At 38.4% G+C, this 19,086-nt stretch overlaps 2 protein-coding genes across 3 annotated transcripts; one reads left to right on the top strand and one right to left on the bottom strand.

Annotated features, from left to right (window-relative positions):
• The first annotated feature begins 1,334 nt into the window (after positions 1-1,334).
• On the top strand, positions 1,335-3,718 carry LOC108664885. 2 transcript variants are annotated; one of them, XM_018151578.2, is made up of 3 exons: positions 1,335-1,512; positions 2,610-3,145; positions 3,350-3,718. In XM_018151578.2, the coding sequence occupies exons 1-3, from the start codon at positions 1,489-1,491 to the stop codon at positions 3,696-3,698; spliced, it is 909 nt and encodes a 302-aa protein (XP_018007067.1). In that variant the 5' UTR covers positions 1,335-1,488; the 3' UTR covers positions 3,699-3,718. The 2 variants fall into 2 exon arrangements, with proteins under 2 accessions (XP_018007067.1, XP_018007066.1); XM_018151577.2 differs by having other exon boundaries at positions 3,347-3,718.
• Positions 3,719-5,411: 1,693 nt separating this feature from the next.
• On the bottom strand, positions 5,412-18,450 carry LOC108664890 (tetraspanin-33-like). The gene is made up of 8 exons (XM_018151584.2): positions 18,069-18,450; positions 15,107-15,316; positions 14,233-14,406; positions 12,555-12,689; positions 12,031-12,075; positions 11,078-11,194; positions 10,520-10,578; positions 5,412-5,533 (listed from the first exon to the last, which is right to left on the bottom strand). The coding sequence occupies exons 1-8, from the start codon at positions 18,144-18,146 to the stop codon at positions 5,449-5,451; spliced, it is 903 nt and encodes a 300-aa protein (XP_018007073.2). The 5' UTR covers positions 18,147-18,450; the 3' UTR covers positions 5,412-5,448.
• Positions 18,451-19,086: the final 636 nt, after the last annotated feature.

Raw genomic sequence — 19,086 nt, 5'->3', positions numbered from 1 at the left:
ATGGGTGTAGGACTGGAAGGAACGGTGCTTGTCAACAGGGTACGGAATAGCACAGTACAGTTCCTTTAGTTTAGAAAGTGAAAAAATTTCCAAAAACTATATGCACCTATAACATTAGATTAAAATTAGAGTCAATTTCACTTCCTAACTTTGGACGAGTCATTAAACAAAAAATCCTCAATGCTCAGAGAGTTCACTATAATATGGCCGGAACAACTATTCAGACCGGATAAATATGATCATATTAGCATGTTTTGTGAGCAAGAATTTCTACCAACTCCAAACACAGACGTAGCTATTCCATATTTAAGGTTTTAACCCTAATACGCGTCATTTTTTACTTTTTCCCGCTTGTCTCACATCTATCGAATTATCATGAGTCGCCTCTAGAGTATGTAATAAAGTTGTCGGCTTGACGCCATAACTTAAAAACAATGTAGGTACATGAAAACGGAACAGAATGATATGTTTCTACTGAGTGAAATTTTTGCAAACCATCTGGGCTTAAAATTTGCATAGACTAACGAAAAATTGTAACATCTTGAACGATCTTTCCTAGTTTTACTTTTCAAATGAAATCTCTTGTATTTTATCAAGTAACATTTAGCCTTCATGAGTGGACGGGTTACGAACTAGTTTGTCCGACGTACTGAACCTGTGGAGACCTGCCGCGAGTCCGGCCGTAAAATTGTGCGAGACGTGTCGGTCGAGACACCGGTCCGACACTTCAGCGAACTCGCGTGCGAACTCGAATGCAAAACCTAACTTCATTTTCAACTCTGGCACTCATAAATCCTTTAATAATGAACGGATTTTATTCAAATTTGAAATATAAGTAGATAATATCAGTAATTTGCGGACGGAATTTTTTCTGATTTTTACATCAATAACTTTTTTGTTAATACGGAAAACCTAACTTCATTTTCAACTCTGGCACTCATAAATCCGTCAATAATGAACAGATTTTATTCAAATTTGAAATATATCGCAGCCATCATACAGAATTGGCCAAAATTTACAACGTTTTTAGTAACTGAAACACGTTCCAACGAGGTTGAAACGAGGAGTGGACAGAAGCCAAGCGTTCACGAACGAACTTCTTCCTATGTTTGTGAACAATACACCAGATCTACATTAATTTGCGAACATATTGTAAAAATTATTATCAGTAATCCAACTTTTGTGTTTTAGTTTTATAAATAAATCTACTATACCTTTTTACAGCAATAGTAGATTAGTAGGTGCATCTCCTGCGGCTTACGTTAGTACTGAATTGAACACTCGTTTAGTGTCTCCTATGGTTCCCTACCTACACGGGGTATAAATACGTAGTCTGCGTGCTGCTGCTGTGCTGCACTGTACTGCTTACTCTCATTTATTCTTTCGGTGTAGCTAGTGGCCATAGAAGCTTAGGCTGTGAAAGCTTACATAAGAATCCAGTGGATTGGTGTATTCAGCAGACACAATTTGACGGAAAGAGTGGCAGTCATGTCAACAGTGGATAAGAAAGAGGTGAGTACGTTTGCCAATGTGAACGAGCTGCCGTCGATGGCACACTAGTCGCCACACAACAGATGCTGCACTTAAGTCGCCAATAAAAACCTTATAATGCTGGTCAGAAATACGATTTGTAGGGTTCGATTAACTCATTTAACACATGATAACAACTGAACTGTTTCGACGGTTCGACCTCCTCAGAAAGATGTGATTCAGAGTTTCCTTTTTTATAAAATCGGTCGTTTCTGTTGAAGGCCGGCGACGTTTGAGACATTAAGTGCTGCGGCGGCATAAGTGGCAATAAATGTAACATCATTTAACTAGAGTTATTTCGGCATAACTTGATTATACCTAATATTATAATTTTATCAAGGCCAATCTTGCGTTCTTAGGATTAAATAATTTCCTCTTAAAATTTTTACAACTATATCATATCAATATCATGTTATCTTTTCATAACTAAAGCATTATATTTATATAATAAAGTATACTATATATTATATCGTATAATACGTATTATATTCATATAGTTTTATATTTTAGTTTCCTGAACAACTTGATGACAATGAAATCAGTAGCCCACTGAAGATAGGTACATATACATTCATATAACCTTACTGACACTGACAGCAGGACTGTAGTGTAGGTGATGCGACTGTATCTCGGATAGCCTATCCTTCTCTGCGCATGGAGACTGGAACCTTCAGTTATTTTATTAACATCTGCCGAGTGTTTGGTGAATATTGTTGAGACGTACATCATTGTTTCACTTAAGGAGATGCGTTTTCATCACTCGTCTTACTCGTTGTTTCGTCTTTGATGATATGCACAATTATTTAGTTACATTGCATAACTAAATTTCCACTACCAGATTGTGCACTACCAACCACTATCATTGTTCATGAAGGATAATTGCGCATCATTGCTCACCACCACTCACAATGAGCGCACTACAGTCAGTATAGTGCACTACCTCGCACTACTGGCGCCCCATTACGCACCATTATTTACGAACAATGGACCATTATGCACTTCTAGCGCGCCATTGAAAACCCCGCTGAACTGAGATATAATAAAGTTATATTAATTTTATTTTCTGATGGTCTTTGCAGCAAGAAGCCACGGCCTTACCACCTGAAACCACGAGACTTCAGAACTTCCTACGCATTGAAGACCCCAGTGCCGTACAAGATGTCCACTTCATCGGTGAGGTGCAAGATGACTTGTATTCCAAGTATATATTTGATGAGTCAAAGTCCGGCAAGTGGATGATATTCGTGAAGCATGACGCTATGTTTTCCATGTGGAAGAAGTCCTGCAATTTGTACAGAGAAGGGAAACTGGAAGGAATACATTCGATGAAAGTGTCTACTTCCAAGCCTAGCCCTCGCACTACGGTTGACGGTACAGGAGTGATCATCTTCTACTGCGGCCCTTGCGACGACCAAGAGTTGATGATGCGTTATGGTAGGAACCTCGTCACGGTCCTGCAATTCTTCAACAGTAAAGGCGCTATCCCTTACAAGAGCGACGCGCAGACGGCTCTTGGAACTAGAGCAACTGGCTGCAAGGTTAACTCCATGTACTGGCTGCGGGTGCCTCGTACACGTGACGAATGGAAGCAACACGAGGGAAAGAACTTCTGGAGGTATTGTTTTTTTTTTAATATTAGGAATACATTTGGTTGCGTGCTGGCTTGTTTGACTAGCTATCTATCAAAACTCGTTAAAAAACTTGCTGATGCATTGATAGACTTGCACCAACATTGTTTTATGAAGTGAATATTAAGTTATAATTTTCATTATAACTTCCGAGGCCCCAGCCAATTTTCATAATTTTTTTCATTCAGCAGGGACCGCGGAATTTCTTCTTCCTCGGGAAACTGGCGATCAGAGCTAACCAGAAGCGATCGAGAATCATGGAGGTCACCAGGAAAATATAAAGACCTAGAGAAGTCAACTCGAATTGATCAGGCCTCCTGGAGGTCGCCTGTAAACGATCGAACCTCGTGGAGATCTACTCGAAATGATCAAACCTCGTGTAAAGCTACCGGAAATGATCGGACTTCGAACAGATCGACTGGAAATGATCGAATTTCCTGCAAATCTACCGGAAATGCTCAAACCTCGTGGAGATCTACTGGAAATAATCGGACCTCGCTATCCTGCCTGTCGACAGAACTTACAGACCTCCAGATTTGACACTCGCTGGTTGACAGATCCTGAGAATTTCATTGACGTTGGCGATAAGAACAATGTGGGTCACTGGATGTTAGAGTATCCCATAGATAAGCCGGACTCCTCTTAAATGGATGAAGACTCGGAAGCTTTTTCGTGACGGAGGTCTTCCTGTAGCCGTCCTGTGCGTGCACGCTCCCTCTCAGCTTTACAACCACAAAAATAACGTCCATATAATCCTCAGGCTCAAATATACCAAGAATGACGATTCTAATTCGATGATGGCTGTGGGTAAACGCCTGACTAAGTGCATGGAGTTATTGAACGATCGCGGAACAAATATTTTGAGAGTTTTATGGGCGCACCTTGTTTTCTTTGAAGGTGGACGATGATTCATTGTTTGAACAGTTATGTCTGTCGTAAAAATACTTATGAATCTTTCCCAGATATTTTTCACCGGGCTTCAATTATTGAAAGGATTATTAATTGCCAAATATATATAGTGTCCCATTATTCGTAGCACGAGCTACTGCAATTTATTGCATCAACACGAGGTTGGAATGAAATCGGTATACATTTCGCCTTGCTTACTCTTTATTTGTACATTAGAATTATTTCTTTAAAAAAAATTGTCACTGCGGATTTTTTCATTAATTCCTAAGACTTAAGGTATACTTCCAGATAAAAAAAAACAACTTAGAGGTGACGAAATTGCTTGAATAATTAAAGGAAACAGACAAATTAATGAACAATTTCACAGCCGTCGGTATCCAAAAATTGCGTTAAGATAAATGCTTCCATATTAATGTATGTAACCTGGTGATTTTGTCCTTCATTTTGTGTAGCTTCGAACAAAGTGCGTCTTATGAAAAAATCAAACTAATTGTTCACAGCGGCGAAAGATTTCTGCCAAACAACTTATTCATTGGATTCAAGTTTATTTAGAACATTTTTACATAAAATTTTTAAAATAACGTGTCAAAAATCATTACTTTTAATCTATGGCGTGATTATTTTGCGGCTTGTCTCGAAGTATAATTGAATTTCTAACTGAATACATTCAATTTGTGGAACTGACGTTGCGAACTAATTCACAATTCACTCTATCAACATACATACATTAATACAGATTTTTTTATCAATTAATTATCACAGCGATATTAAGCAGAAGCATTAAAAGTTATTGTAAGAAATTGGTGCTGACAAGGTAGACTTGATTAGCAGTTGTGCATAATATGTACACAATTATTATTTAGAATATGTAACACCTCTGGACGTTTGGGGTGACATTTTGCACCTCTAGACCTTTAGGGTGACATTTTGCACCTCTAGATAGGGTGACATTTTGCACCTCTAGATAGGGTGACATTTTGCACCTCTAGACCTTTAAGTAATATTTTGCACCTCTAGATTTTTAGGGTGACATTTTGCACCTTAAACCTTTAAGTTAATATTTTGCACTTCTGAACATTAATGGTGACATTTAGCACGTTGATACATTGGACAGAATTAACCTAGGTATACATGCTCGATAATATACAACTATGTATTGTAAAAAACTAATTTAAATCTTCTATTCTGAGAAACATGCAAGGATGAAATAATATAAAATGAACTGAAATCCTGAAATGGAATCACAATCATAACTTAATATAAATATAATATTAGATAATATGTCTAATTAATAGATAATTATTTATTTAAGTAGATAATAAATTATTTAAGTAGATAATAAATTATTTAAGTAGATCATAACTGGACTCGTTAAAATGAATCAGAGGACTGGCGGACCGGCCAAGAGGGGAAGTTTCCCGTAGCTGTGTCCGTTTGCCAAGACGCGCGCCGGGGGGGCGTAAAACCTGCCAAGAGGAAGGGTTATGAGTGATAAACACTTGACAAGGAGTAACGAGCACCTGACAAGTAGAGAGTGACAAGCACCTGACAAGTAGAGAGTGACAAGCACCTGACAAGTAGAGAGTGACTCACAAATTCACCAAATTTCCATATAAAAGTTTTGATGTCTTGCTCAGGTTGTTAATCATACAATTTTACATACGATCTATAAAATTATGATTATTTATCTCGCAAAGTCCTGACAAGGATACAGTATGATGAACTTTTGTGACCTTTAATCTGCTTTTAAATTTCAAGTAAATTTTGGATGTATGTAATAAAATGAACTTTAACCAAAGTAGAACCATCCGACCACTGGCTGTAGCAATTTCATTCCCCGTAGACTGTAAGAATGGTTAGTGGATGGTTACCTAAGTTAGTTAGTGGAAGGTTACGTCTGAGGTTAGTGGATGGTTACCTGAATTTACTTCGATACTTAGATTTTAATTATCTATGTTTAAATTCGACTTTTATTCATTGATTATATTTGTGTTCCATACATTTCTGAACTGATTGAATAATAATAAGAATCATAAATCTCCACCGTTCAACCAATCACATGTTTGAAACTTTGATTGAATTAATCAACAACTCCAATCCGCGGGAAGCCTAAACACTCACATAATGCTCAGTCTGATCACTCCCCCAAATAATCAATAATCGCTCTCCTAAATATACGAAATTCCCTACCCAATACTAAATAATCACAAAATGCTCAGCCTAATCACTCCCCTAATACCCAATAATCACTCTCCCGAATACACGAAATACTCTCACCCAATATTAACTTGACACTCCAATAAGCCAATTTCCTCACATGACACTAACTGACTACCTATCACTTGCCCACATGAGTTATCCCAATAGCCCAATATCGCGATAGTCCTTCATCAACAAGCGATATCTGACATTTTCCGTTGACAATTGGGAGTACGCTAGCCACGAGCCAAGTACTTCGTGTTGGAAACGTGCTTTTATCATAGGATTTTATACATTGTGTAATGAATTCTGTAGTAAATACCATTGACATGGTGTTTTACTAATGTTCAAGAAGTAGTTATTGCACATGAAGTCGCTATGGCTATACGAAGTTATCCAAATCGGACCCACTTTCCTATCGAGCATACGAGAGGAAACTAGTTAAAACTGGGTCGAGATGATGCACACAAGAATAGCAAGTTTCCAGCTATTCGGACAAGACCCCACGCATTTCTATTCGTGCCAGCCAGCAGCCACTTGTTCAAGTGATTGGTCTGCCAAGCCAGGACAGACTCGCGTCAAAGTCACAAATGAGTTATTTCACTACTTTCTATGTAGAAAATATTCGAAATATTTATGTAGAAATTATTTGAAGTTAGCAGACATGGAGCTGATTACACCCTACGGCCCCATACATGAAATGGTTCGAAGGAGTATTCTAGAAAACACTACGAATGGATATACATGGATACACATTTAGTACCTCGTATGTATGTACCATTATAAACAAAAATATACTACGACGATGAGTCATCCAAGACAACTCATGCGCCTGGGCAACTAACCTTCATAGTTTTAGTTGGGCGCCATTTTTCGAAATGAATTATTAATTCGTAAGTTCATTGTTACAGGTCAACATTTCTGTCATCTGCGCATTCACTCATGTCTATCGTATAGCATTTACGGATGATAATCTTTCCTGAACAGAATAATGATTACCGTATATATATCACGTAATATTATTAATAACTTACCAGAGGCTGTTTCTACAACGTATTTCCCACAACAGAAAAGAGTGAATCACTCTTCAGACGCAATCACATAAAAATCAATGACATAAATCAGTTTCCCAGAACTCAATAAATCGCTACCCAAACAAGGAATAAAACAGAAAGCTTCTATCAAAGTTTATTAAGAAGTGCACTTGGACATCAACGCCGCACATAAATGGAAGACGAGATATGAAACATACGTGTGTCAGCGTGACCCACTTACAGGCAATGGGTGAAAAAAAAAAGCATTGCTTATTCGACGATGACTCATTTCTTTGAGTGTAATACTAAACTACAAACATTTTCTCACGTAAAGAAATGTACGTGAAAAATTTACTGATAGAAGGCACAAAACTACTGCAAGATACAACACATTCATGTTCCGATATTGGACGTTAGCTTCGGAATAAGAGGGTGAGATCCAATCTTTCCGTGCCATCGGCAAACACGTGATTGGCAGTAACGTAAACAAGCACGTGATTGGCAGTAACTGGGTATCCCAAATAAAAAAAAAAAAACACACACATACACAAATTCACCAAATTTCCATATAAAAGTCTATGTCTTGCTCAGGTTGTTAATCATAAAATTACACATACGATCTATAAAATTATGATAGATCTCGCAAAGTCCTGCCAAGGATACAGTATGATGAACTCTTGTGACCTTTACTCTGCTTTTAAATTTTAAGTAAATTTTTTATATACGGAATCAAATGAGCTTGACCAAAGAAGATGCAACCGACCGCTGGCTGTCACATTTTATTTCCCGTAGACTGTCCACCTCTCTCAGATTGGGGGATGGTTACCTATAACAGGCAATTTACTTCGGTTCTTAGATTTCAATCCCCTACGTTTATATTTGGCTTTTATTCATTGATTATATAAATGTTCCATACATTTTTCCATACATTTGTGAACTGGTCATGGAATAATAATATGAATCCTCCTGCACCATTCAACTAATCACTGGCAAGAAACTTCGATTGAATTAATCAACGATTCCAAACCACGGGAAGCCTAATCACTCTCCCAAATAACCAATAATCACTCCCCGAATACACGAAATTCTCTCACGCAATAATCACTTAACACTCTTGTAAGACAATTTTCTCACCTGACACTAACAAACTATCATTTGCACCCAAGAGTTATCCCATTAGCCCAATATCGCGATAATCCTTCATCAACATGCGATACCCGACATTTTCCGTTGACAATTGGGAGAGCGCCAGCCACGAGCCACGTACTTCGTGTTGGATAAATGCTTTTATCCTAAAATTTTATGCGTTTTTTAATGGATTCTGTAGTAAATGTTATTGACATGGTGTTTTAATAAGGTTTTATATAGTAGTTATTGCAGCACCAGTTGTGTCAGTGTTCGAGTTTAGCTCAAAAGACACACGACGCCATAAAAGCGAGGAGCATCCGAAGTCATGTTGTTCAAATAGGACAAACTTTCCTGTCGAGCAGACGAGAAGAAAAGAGCCGAACTGGGTCAAGATGATGCACACAAGAACAGTAAGTACCAGCTATTCGGACAAGGCCCGATGCATTTCTATTTGTGCCAGCCACTTGTTCAAGTGATTGGCCTGCTAAGCCAGGACAGACGAGGAAGACGCGCGTCACAACCGACGAGTAGTTATTTCACTACATTCTATGTAGAAATATTTGAAATATTCTATGTAGTAAATGTTTGAAGTTAGCAGACATGGAGCTGTTGCACCCTACGACGCCGGAAATTAAATGGTTTGAAGGATTATTCTAGAAAACACTACGAATGATAATAAAGTATACACTAGGGATACTTCGAAAATTAGTCAGCCAAGACAACTAATTCGCTTGGGCAACTAACCTTCATAGTTAGGTTGTGCGTCATCATTATTTGACAGGAATAATTAATTCATAAGTTCATTGTTACTGATCTACATTTCCATCATCTGCGCATCTATCATAGCATAATCACGTAATATCATAATAACTTACCAGAGGCTGTTTCTACAACGTATTTCCCACAACAGAAAAGAGTGAATCACTCTTCAGACGCAATCACATAAAAATCAATGACATAAATCAGTTTCCCAGAACTCAATAAATCGCTACCCAAACAAGGAATAAAACAGAAAGCTTCTATCAAAGTTTATTAAGAAGTGCACTTGGACATCAACGCCGCACATAAATGGAAGACGAGATATGAAACATATGTGGGTCAGCGTGACCCACAAACAGGCAATGGGCGAAAAAAGCATGGCTTATTCGACTATGACTCATTACTTTGAGTGTAATACTTAACTACATACATTTTCTTACGTAAAGAAATGAAAAATTTACTGATAGAAGGCACAAGTCTACTGCAAGATACACATTCATGTTCCGATATTGGACGTTGGCTTCGGAATAAGAGGGTGAGATCCAATCTTTCCGTGCCATCGGCAAACACGTGATTGGCAGTAACGTAAACAAGCACGTGATTGGCAGTAACATAACCAAGCACGTGATTGGCAGTAACGTAACCAAGCACGTGATTGGCAGTAACGTAACCAAGCACGTGATTGGCAGTAACGTAACCAAGCACGTGATTGGCAGCAACGTAATCAGCAGTGACATGCCCAAGCACGTGAGAGATACAGAGACGAACATTTAAAGTATACATAGATAACTTAATACGAGAACAGCACATAGTTACGAACACAAAAGCGAGGGACACAAGACAACAACACCACGGAGGTACTGTTATTGTGAACACAAAATCCAGTTATTGTGAACACAAGCTGTACTAATTCTTGTGTCGGGTGAACATGAGCAGTTCTAGCTATCGACATTTGGCCAAAATTGAAGGCTTTATAATTAATTTCAACCATTTTAATTAAGGATGAGTGCGGTAACATACGAGATTCTCAGTCCAGGTACAAAAATATATTCTTTGCGGCCACCGTAAGTCGTAGTCGTAACTTATGACCAACGACGGAACGAAGAGTGAAGGTTGGTGTTTGGTGACAAGCACGAGGTGGAGTGTTGGTGTTTGACGACAAGCACGAGGTGGAGTGTTGGTGTTTGACGACAAACACGAGGTGGAGTGTTGGTGTTTGACGACAAACTGAGTGTTGTTGTGAGTGTGTAGACTACCCTGCCAGAGTCTATCTACACTACACTATTGGTGTTTGTTTACACCACAAATGCTGGACTGCACGGTCAGTACCACCTGGCTCGCTGCAGCTCTATTTGGTCCAGCAGCGTCTTGGCCTGGTGAGTCACGTACATCTGCAACAAACATCATACATTGAGTTGACTTGTACACATGAATGACGCGTATATCTGCGCAAATAATACATTGTAATAATAATTACTACCTGAGCAAACGATTGTAATAAACTTGATGGTCCCGTACAAGTAATGCCCGCTCATAAGATTCTGAAGTTGACAGCAGCTTGCTGAACGTCGATGTCATTCTTTTCTGCTACGTTACGTATGAATAACACCTACTTTGTGACGGCTGTGCACTATTCACCAGTTGAATACATTTGGCGGCTTGAACAGTGAACACACCAATGGTTTGAACTCACTCGGTAGGTTGAACGCATGCTTGGGTTGAACACAACCGGCGGTAAAAATTTATCCAGGGGTTTGAACTCATCTTGCGGGCTGAACTAACCTTGCGGATCGAACTCACCTTTCGGGTTGAATTCACCTTCTGAGTTAAACTCAACTTGCAGGTTGAATGCACCTCTCGAGTTGAACTGAACTCACGTGTTGAACTCACCTGGAAGAGGGTGATGGCAAAGATGACGCCCGCTGCCACGTAGAGGTTGTTCTCCAGCAACTGGATGATGGCTGACATGCAGCCGCGAGTGTTGATCACATCCGACGCCTCACTCTCCTGCATCATTTACATCATTAATAACACCATAATTAACAGTACCTCACTCTCCTGCACCATTTACATCATTAATGACACCATAATTAACAGTACCTCACTCTCCTGCACCATTTACATCATTAATAACACCATAATTAACAGTACCTCACTCTCCAGCACCATTTACATCATTAATAACACCATAATTAACAGTACCTCACTCTTCTGCACCATTTACATCATTAATGACACCATAATTAACAGTACCTCACTCTCCTGCACCATTTACATCATTAATAACACCATAAATAACAGTACCTCACTCTCCAGCACCATTTACATCATTAATAACACCATAATTAACAGTACCTCACTCTCCTGCATAATTTACATCATTAATGACACCATAATTAACAGTACCTCACTCTCCTGCACCATTTACATCATTAATGACACCATAACTAACAGTACCTCACTCTCCTGCACCATTTACTTCATTTATGACACCATAATTAACCACCTCACTCTCCTGCATCATTTACATCATTAATGACATCATCAATGGTGGATTTGTTTCATGGTTACTATGTACCCACTATGCGGTTTTACAATAAACGCGTTACTAACTGGGATTCTAGGGCATACAGTATTCTACTTTAAGCCCGCAGCAATATCAACGACTTTATATAATTTTCAACAATATTAAGAAGACAAATTTGAAAAAGATAGCTATCTAGTTACGGATCTATAGAGGGACCATTACACTGAAACATTACACAGGTTATATTTCAGCCTAGAAACAATTGTTAGATTAGTTCTGTGCATGAGTAAGAAGACGGGTACAAGTAAAGACCAACCTTTAGGCTCTGCATGTTGTAACCGCACATCATGTCGCGCTGTCCCTGCACATAACCAAATATCATTATAATCGTGATAATTAATAATATCATCATATCATGAATTTAAACAAGGAATCTATAGTTGCGTAAAAATTGTCATGGTTTATTGAAGTGGTGGCAATGTCTCCATTTATCATGACAGTACTTGAGGCTGACACTGTCTGCCTGCCAATTTCTGGCACTGATATTGTTTGACACTACATGACTGATACATGGTTGAGATTATGAGAAATACATCACAAACACTGAGACAAACACGTCACTAACACTGAGAGTGACAGACACTATTACTCATACCTGATTGAAATTATGAGAAATACCTCACAAACACTAACACAAACACGTCACTAACACTGAGAGTGACAGACACTATTACTCATACCTGATTGATGTTATGAGAAATACCTCACAAACACTAAGACATACACGTCACTAACACTGAGAGCAACAAAATGATTGATAACACAGATAACATTACTGACGCCCATGCTCCACGAGAGGCAGCAGGAGTGGGGCACCCCGCAGCGCTCAGGGCTGGGATTGCCCACAGAGCAGTTGAAGTACTCGTTGTTGTTCCAGTCCAGGTAGCCTTGTGACGTCATCCCGCAACACCCAACCTGTGATTACACACAAACTGAACATATGACACACATGATACGCACACTTCGCAGTTGGATACAAAGTGTGTGATCTTTAATGTATGGTATTTGTTCAATTCGGGAAATGTAGGTGACTTTCTAACCTAATCTCACTCACATCTCGCAACATCAGGTGTGGGACTTCAAGTGGCACTATCAATTGAGGTTTCAAGGATAAGTATTGATTAACATGCATTAATTAATCTTCATTGAAAATGTTTCAAATTGTTGTAATAGAAACATTTTAAATAAATCATAAAAAAACTAGTCACTTATGTTGAAGCATTGCAATGACAACACAACAACATGTAAGACCTATCTAGTTGAATTTAGTGATGATACTGTTGATGCGTACTGCAGGGTTCGTACTGGTATTTAGAAAAAAAAAATTCCATGACTCTCCATGACCATCAATATAATTTTCCAAGACTCGTCTACGACAGGTTTAGCATGACTGAAAGACTAACTGTGCATGCTTCATAATCACCTACAGTAGATAAATAGCAAACGTGTAAATGCATAGTTCTTCATGGCTCTTCAAAGGTGGAATAGCTCTTCAAAGCTGCTTCCCCCATATTTGCCACATCAAAGTTTTTTTAGCACAATGCAGGGTTGGCAATGATTAAATCAAAATGATTAAATCACGTGATTAAATCACTTGATTTTTTTATAAAAAAATCATGATTTTTTTTTATTTTTTTGATTTATTTGATTTTTTCTATTTTTTCATATATTTAAATATATTGAGTGGCAGTCTTTAATTTATATTGAGGTATTGTTATTCATGGTTTAGTATAAATGTACTATGAATTCTTGTGACGTCATCCCGCAACACCCAACCTGTGATTACACACAAACTGAACATATGACACACATGATATGCACACTTCGCAGTTGGATACAAAGTCTGTGATCTTTAATGTATGGTATTTGTTCAATTCGGGAAACGTAGGCAACTTTCTAACCTAATCTCAATCACATCTCGCAATATCAAATGTGAGACTTCAAGTAGCACTATCAATTGAGGTTTCCAGGTTAAAATAAATGTTTTCCAGGATAAAATGATGCATCAGTATTAAATAACATGCATTAATTAATCTTCATTGAAAATGTCTTAAATTATTGTAATTTTTGTAAATTCTGTTGTAATGTCTCGAATCAGAAAAGAAAACTAGTCTACTTATTTTGAAGTATTGCGATAACAACACTACAAAATGTAAGACGTATCTAGTTGAAGTTAGTAATGATACTGTTAATGCGTACACTACTGTATAAGCAATCTTTATGAAATGTCCACAACACACACCGAGATTGGCCAGACGGGCATCGACATTCCTTCTTGGAATGTCGGGAATACAGAGGAGTGCAGGGGAATACTTTCTACCATCACTTGCCTTCATCTGCAGGGTGTCCACCCAACACTTGCCTTCATCTGCAGGGTGTCCACCCAACACTTGCCTTCATCTGCAGGCTGTCCACCCAGCACTTGCCTTCATCTGCAGGGTGTCCACCCAACACTTGCCTTCATCTGCAGGGTGTCGACCAAGTCCTTGGTGTTGTCGCTCTCCCTGTAGTCTTCTATCAAGCGTTCAGACAAGATCAGCTCCATGATCTCACGGGACTTCCACGGGAATACGAGGAAGGCTATTGCGATGATCAGCTCCAGGATCAGGAAGATTGTCACGCTCCAGAAATACTGCAAAAAATTACATTTTTACAACACAATTGTGGTTGAGGGATGCTGAGGGATGACATGCCTCACTTAATCATGAATATCAACAGTAGGTACTAATTGTTCTATGCAGCAAGACATTTTGAATATGCAAGAGAATCCAAGTCAAAATGGTCAAAGAAATTGGTGTGCTTTAAAAAATATAGCAAATTGTGCTTCCTTAACATTGAGTTGTTAATATCCTTTGAATGTAGAATCCCAGTTTCTGGCCTTTACAGTCTCTAGGTTAGATAACATGATTAGAGCCTTAATATAAATAGGTCATTCTTTGCCTCGTGTGAGTGTGAAAGGAAAGTACCTATAAGCAGGATACATTAATGTCCAGCCATAGTCAAAAGGAAGACCAGCCCATCAAAGATAGAACAATTTTGATAATTGAGCATATGAATATAATTAGTCCTATCAAATCTTATGAGCCCTCTACAGCTTCTTGAAAAAAAATATATAAAAACTTTGGATTTGAGATCGATCAAATGTAAAGTTTTTCTGCAATTAGATTCTCAGTCTTCCAGACAAAAGTTTTAAATTGCAGTAAATGGTAATAAAACTTGTGGCAAGTTGTCAAAATCAATCATACTTCATTTCCAACAATTTTAGGTTTTGTTTTTTGAACTCATAGTATGGATAGCAAGCAATATAAATGCTCAGAGAGAAGGTAACTCACAAGGCGCAGCAGACAAAGGTTTTCTCGCAGAGCTCCCACACAGCCAGAGAAGGAGACAATCCAAATGATGGCACCAAGAGCTAGAAGAACCCCCGACAGATCCGTGATGACAATGTATGCAGTCTCAAGGGAGCCTTTGCCATCCCATGACTCAACTGCTGTGAAGTACATGCCATACGCACCTGCTGCGGACAGCAACAACCCACACACCTGAGCAGAACAAATATATAATTATATAGATTTCAGTGATTGCATTAATAGATAGTCACATCATGAGAATTCTTTAAGTTGAGAGTTATTCTCATCAGCAATATTAAAACTTATCATTAATCAGCAATAATCTTTAATCTGTCAACAGATTGACTCAAATGGCTAAAATTTATTTATTTTCTTGTTCTTTAAACTTTAGCAGAATGACCTTCTTACACAAAGACATAATTAAGCTAGGTTGTAAGCACATCCCTTACTGCCTTCCTTGTTTACCTGATTTTAACCTGGATTCTAGCTCATGGATTCAAACCATTCAAGTTTGGATTCTAAGCCATGGATTCAAACCTTCAAAGTATGCATTCTAACTCATACATTCATGCTTTTCATACTTAGCAATGCCATGTGCTTTCTTGTCTCATTCCAGCACTAATGTAAATCCCAGTGCCATTACCTACAATTTGAAGCTGTGATATGTCCATATTGAGAATTTTGAAGCCGAGTAGAAATTTACTAGTAAGCGAGAACATTGCAAGGGTGAGTTTGTAATGCTTATTTTAGGGAGCAATGCTTGGTGGGCATTTTTGAAAAAACATTTGATTTCTCCCCCCACCCTTTCAAATTTCCCCTCCCTTTTTTCAAAACTATGAATTGAAAAAAAGCTACAACCAATCTCTAGATCTTTTATTTGCGAATCAAACGGCATATCTCTCATTGCTCTAGCTTAAAAACTCTAGGAGTAGGAGGAGATAGGTTTGCAGTGACAATAAGTGTGAATGTTCAGTAGAGCCCGGCAAAGTCCCAAGCGCCTCATAATAGGCATTCAAGGTGGCTTGGATACAAGACTATATGTTACTAAAGCTGAAATTCAGTCAAAGATGGTGGGAATGCTTGCATGAGCACCATGACCATCCCACACAACAGCAGCCGGGTAACTAAAGATTAGCATCTTCAGGTTGTCAATTTATGTGCCCAGCCAGTAATTTCTGCCTATATTAAATGTGAAAGAACTCCCCCACCCCTAACCCTTTCGTGAACTGTCGTCATGGCATAAATCAGTGGTTCCCAAACTTTTTCAGGCTGGCGCCCCCTTTGGCTCCCTAGTGAATTTCTATCGCCCCCCACAGACACATATAAAATTATACGCATCTTTCTTGAAATTTAGTACGCTGCAATTTTAGAAGATAACGGTTAAACACAAATGTGTCTTTTACAAATAGAACCCCATTTAGTGAACCAATATGTTTTTATGCTGTTTTAACTGTTTGAGCACAAGAAACCTAGGACGTCTTGGGCAAATTTACGGCCGGACTCGTGGCCGGTCTCACGGCCAGTCTCCAAATTCAATTATCAAGTAATATCTCCCAAACTAATGAACGCAGCTCAATGAAACTTGGAGCATGTATTCATCAGAACCTAACGGTGATTTTTAGCTCGTAAAAAATTTTAAATTTCACCTTCATTCGTGAGTTATATTGCGATAAAGGCCGAAATTCGCAGTGATCAAATAATTTGAACGAAAATTTGAAATTGAACGAAATTTTGAATATACTTCAAAAAATTTTCGATTTTACCTTCGTTTGCGAGTTTTTTTTCATTTCACCGTCATTCTTGATTTCACACTCCCTCATATTCGGCCTGTATCGCCGGATAATTCGTCGCTTCAATTCGCGGCGATCAAAAAATTTTTTCTAAACTACTCAATAGATTTCAACGAAACTTTGAATATAAATACCTAACCTCCCAACGGTGATGTTTAGCTCGTGACAATTTTATATTTTGCTTTCGTTTGCTAGTTATACAGATATAGAAGGAACAACCGGCTTTTCTACCGGCCGGTTTAACTACGAGCCGTTTACGAATATCCGTATACTCATAGCCGTATAACTCGCAAACGAAGGCAAAACGAAAAAATTGTAGCGAGCTAAACATNCCGTGGTCTGTCTCTTATACACATCTAGATGTGTATAAGAGACAGTTGCCACTATGCTGCCTGATGTCTGATGATACTTGATAAGTTGATACTGACATTTGATGGCTGAACCAGGCTTGTGGCCTGATGCACTCTTATTGCACTGTGCACAATGCACAATTGCACATGCACTAATTAATTAATTATTACAAATAATTTTTAATGTTGCTAAAAAGATTCAGTTTGATGGAAATAAAAAGTTAAAATCAATCAATGAAGAATAGAATCCTAGGTACCTAGATAGGCTAGGTTGATAAAATATATTAAAAAATGAAAATTATTCGCAAATTGTTTGGACAAAGCGTGTCCGAGTCTGACTTACTCAGACTTACTGACTTAGCCTTCTAGGCTAGCAAATATTAAACTTAATAGATGAATTTATTAGATTGATAAAAATATTTTTCAACCAGTCTGGAGTCTGGACTGATATAATATAAATCTACATAAAATATATGTTTTTTTTATTAGTGGACACTCACCACTGTGAGTCTGTGACAGTGTTGACTCACTCACTTGACTGTGTTGTTGCCTGTTGGACTGTTGCAGATTATTTGTCAAAATTCAAAATCAAATTAGTACCTAGGCTATTGTTGAGTCAAATGATTAATGTTCATTGGTGAATCTGTTTCTGTTTATCCATAAATCATGATGCTGATGGAGGACTTCACTTCACATTTGATCAGTTTTATTCTTCCAAATAGGCCTACATACATTTATATTTTAAAACAGGTTATTCTGCTTATTCAAGATCAAGAGTCAAGACTATCAAATTAGTATGCTTACCCAAAATATAAAGTTGAACATGAAGAGGGTCCATTTCAAACAAGAACTTATGTGGGAATGGTTCCGACCTTGAGACATTTTTGTAAATTGAGAATGAGAAATACGGACAATATGGCGTGGCGGTGTGAGGAATTGAATCTGAGTCACGTCGAACTAAATAATACGATAGGTACAAAGGAAAAATCAACGAAGCTGTGAGCAGGTACGAAGTACGATCATTAAGGCATAAGTAGTTAATTAGCCTGGATAAATACAGTTGCTTTTAGCAACACAGCTGATGTTCATACGTCATTGAAGAATTAAGTAGATAAACACTGGAAGGACATTTCTGCGAATGACGCTACTCGTAGGCGTGTTACTTCCGACTCGAATTGTAAGTTGCAACACGGGAAGTCAAGAGGTCGATGTCTTAAGTTGGCTGTCTCGGTATGGGAGAAGGAATAATTTCTGTGCACGGCACGTAATTAAAAGAATATACTTGTTTATACTGTAACAAAGATAAAGTTTATTTTTTTCGGCAAAAACTTTGTTTATAGGGGCAAATTTGAGACTGACAACATTTGGTCGAGAACGAATAATCATTTTAAAATGATTTTTATTGACTATATCATACGCTACAAGTGTTTAAAGCTCGCGATTTCGAGTTTCATTACTTGTTTATAATAGAATATAATAGAAGTGTCGGTACTGAAGAAATAGGCCCATAGCCTGTTGCCAATTCTGGTCTCGCGGCCGCCGGACTCCAAACATAGAAAAAACCTAGCCAATCAACGAAAACCTCGCAGGTTAGGTCCAGTTAGGAACAGGTTCCACTAAAAACACACAAAAAAACTAGAAAATCCATAAAAAAACACTAAGAAAACCTTTCCGTCCGCGAGACCGGCCGCGGGTCCGGCCGTAAATTTGTCCGAGACCTCCTCCTTGCCGATTCTGACCAGAAACTGGCGCGCAGAGCTGGGATCGAACCCGCGCCTCTCTGCGCCAATCTTGGAACTCTGATCTTTAACCCACTGGGCCA

Source organism: Hyalella azteca, unplaced genomic scaffold (genome assembly GCF_000764305.2).
Source record: "Hyalella azteca isolate HAZT.00-mixed unplaced genomic scaffold, Hazt_2.0.2 contig8565, whole genome shotgun sequence".
Classification (NCBI taxonomy): Eukaryota; Metazoa; Arthropoda; class Malacostraca; order Amphipoda; family Hyalellidae; genus Hyalella; species Hyalella azteca.
The sequence above is the reverse complement of the archived record's forward strand: the minus strand, read 5'-3'. Positions and strand labels throughout refer to the sequence as shown.

What these genes read in the sequence shown, in the direction of transcription:
- LOC108664890 (XM_018151584.2), bottom strand. Translation starts at nt 18,146, where the DNA reads ATGTCTCAAGGTCGGAACCATTCCCACATAAGTTCTTGTTTGAAATGG. An exon ending in ACAACATGCAGAGCCTAAAG is followed by an intron (nt 11,195 to 12,030) that starts GTTGGTCTTTAC and finishes TAAATGATGCAG; the next exon opens with GAGAGTGAGGCGTCGGATGT. An exon ending in TTGCCATCACCCTCTTCCAG is followed by an intron (nt 10,579 to 11,077) that starts GTGAGTTCAACA and finishes TGTTTGTTGCAG; the next exon opens with ATGTACGTGACTCACCAGGC.
- LOC108664885 (XM_018151577.2), top strand. Translation starts at nt 1,489, where the DNA reads ATGTCAACAGTGGATAAGAAAGAG. An exon ending in CAACAGTGGATAAGAAAGAG is followed by an intron (nt 1,513 to 2,609) that starts GTGAGTACGTTT and finishes TGGTCTTTGCAG; the next exon opens with CAAGAAGCCACGGCCTTACC. An exon ending in GAGGGAAAGAACTTCTGGAG is followed by an intron (nt 3,146 to 3,346) that starts GTATTGTTTTTT and finishes TTTTTCATTCAG; the next exon opens with CAGGGACCGCGGAATTTCTT.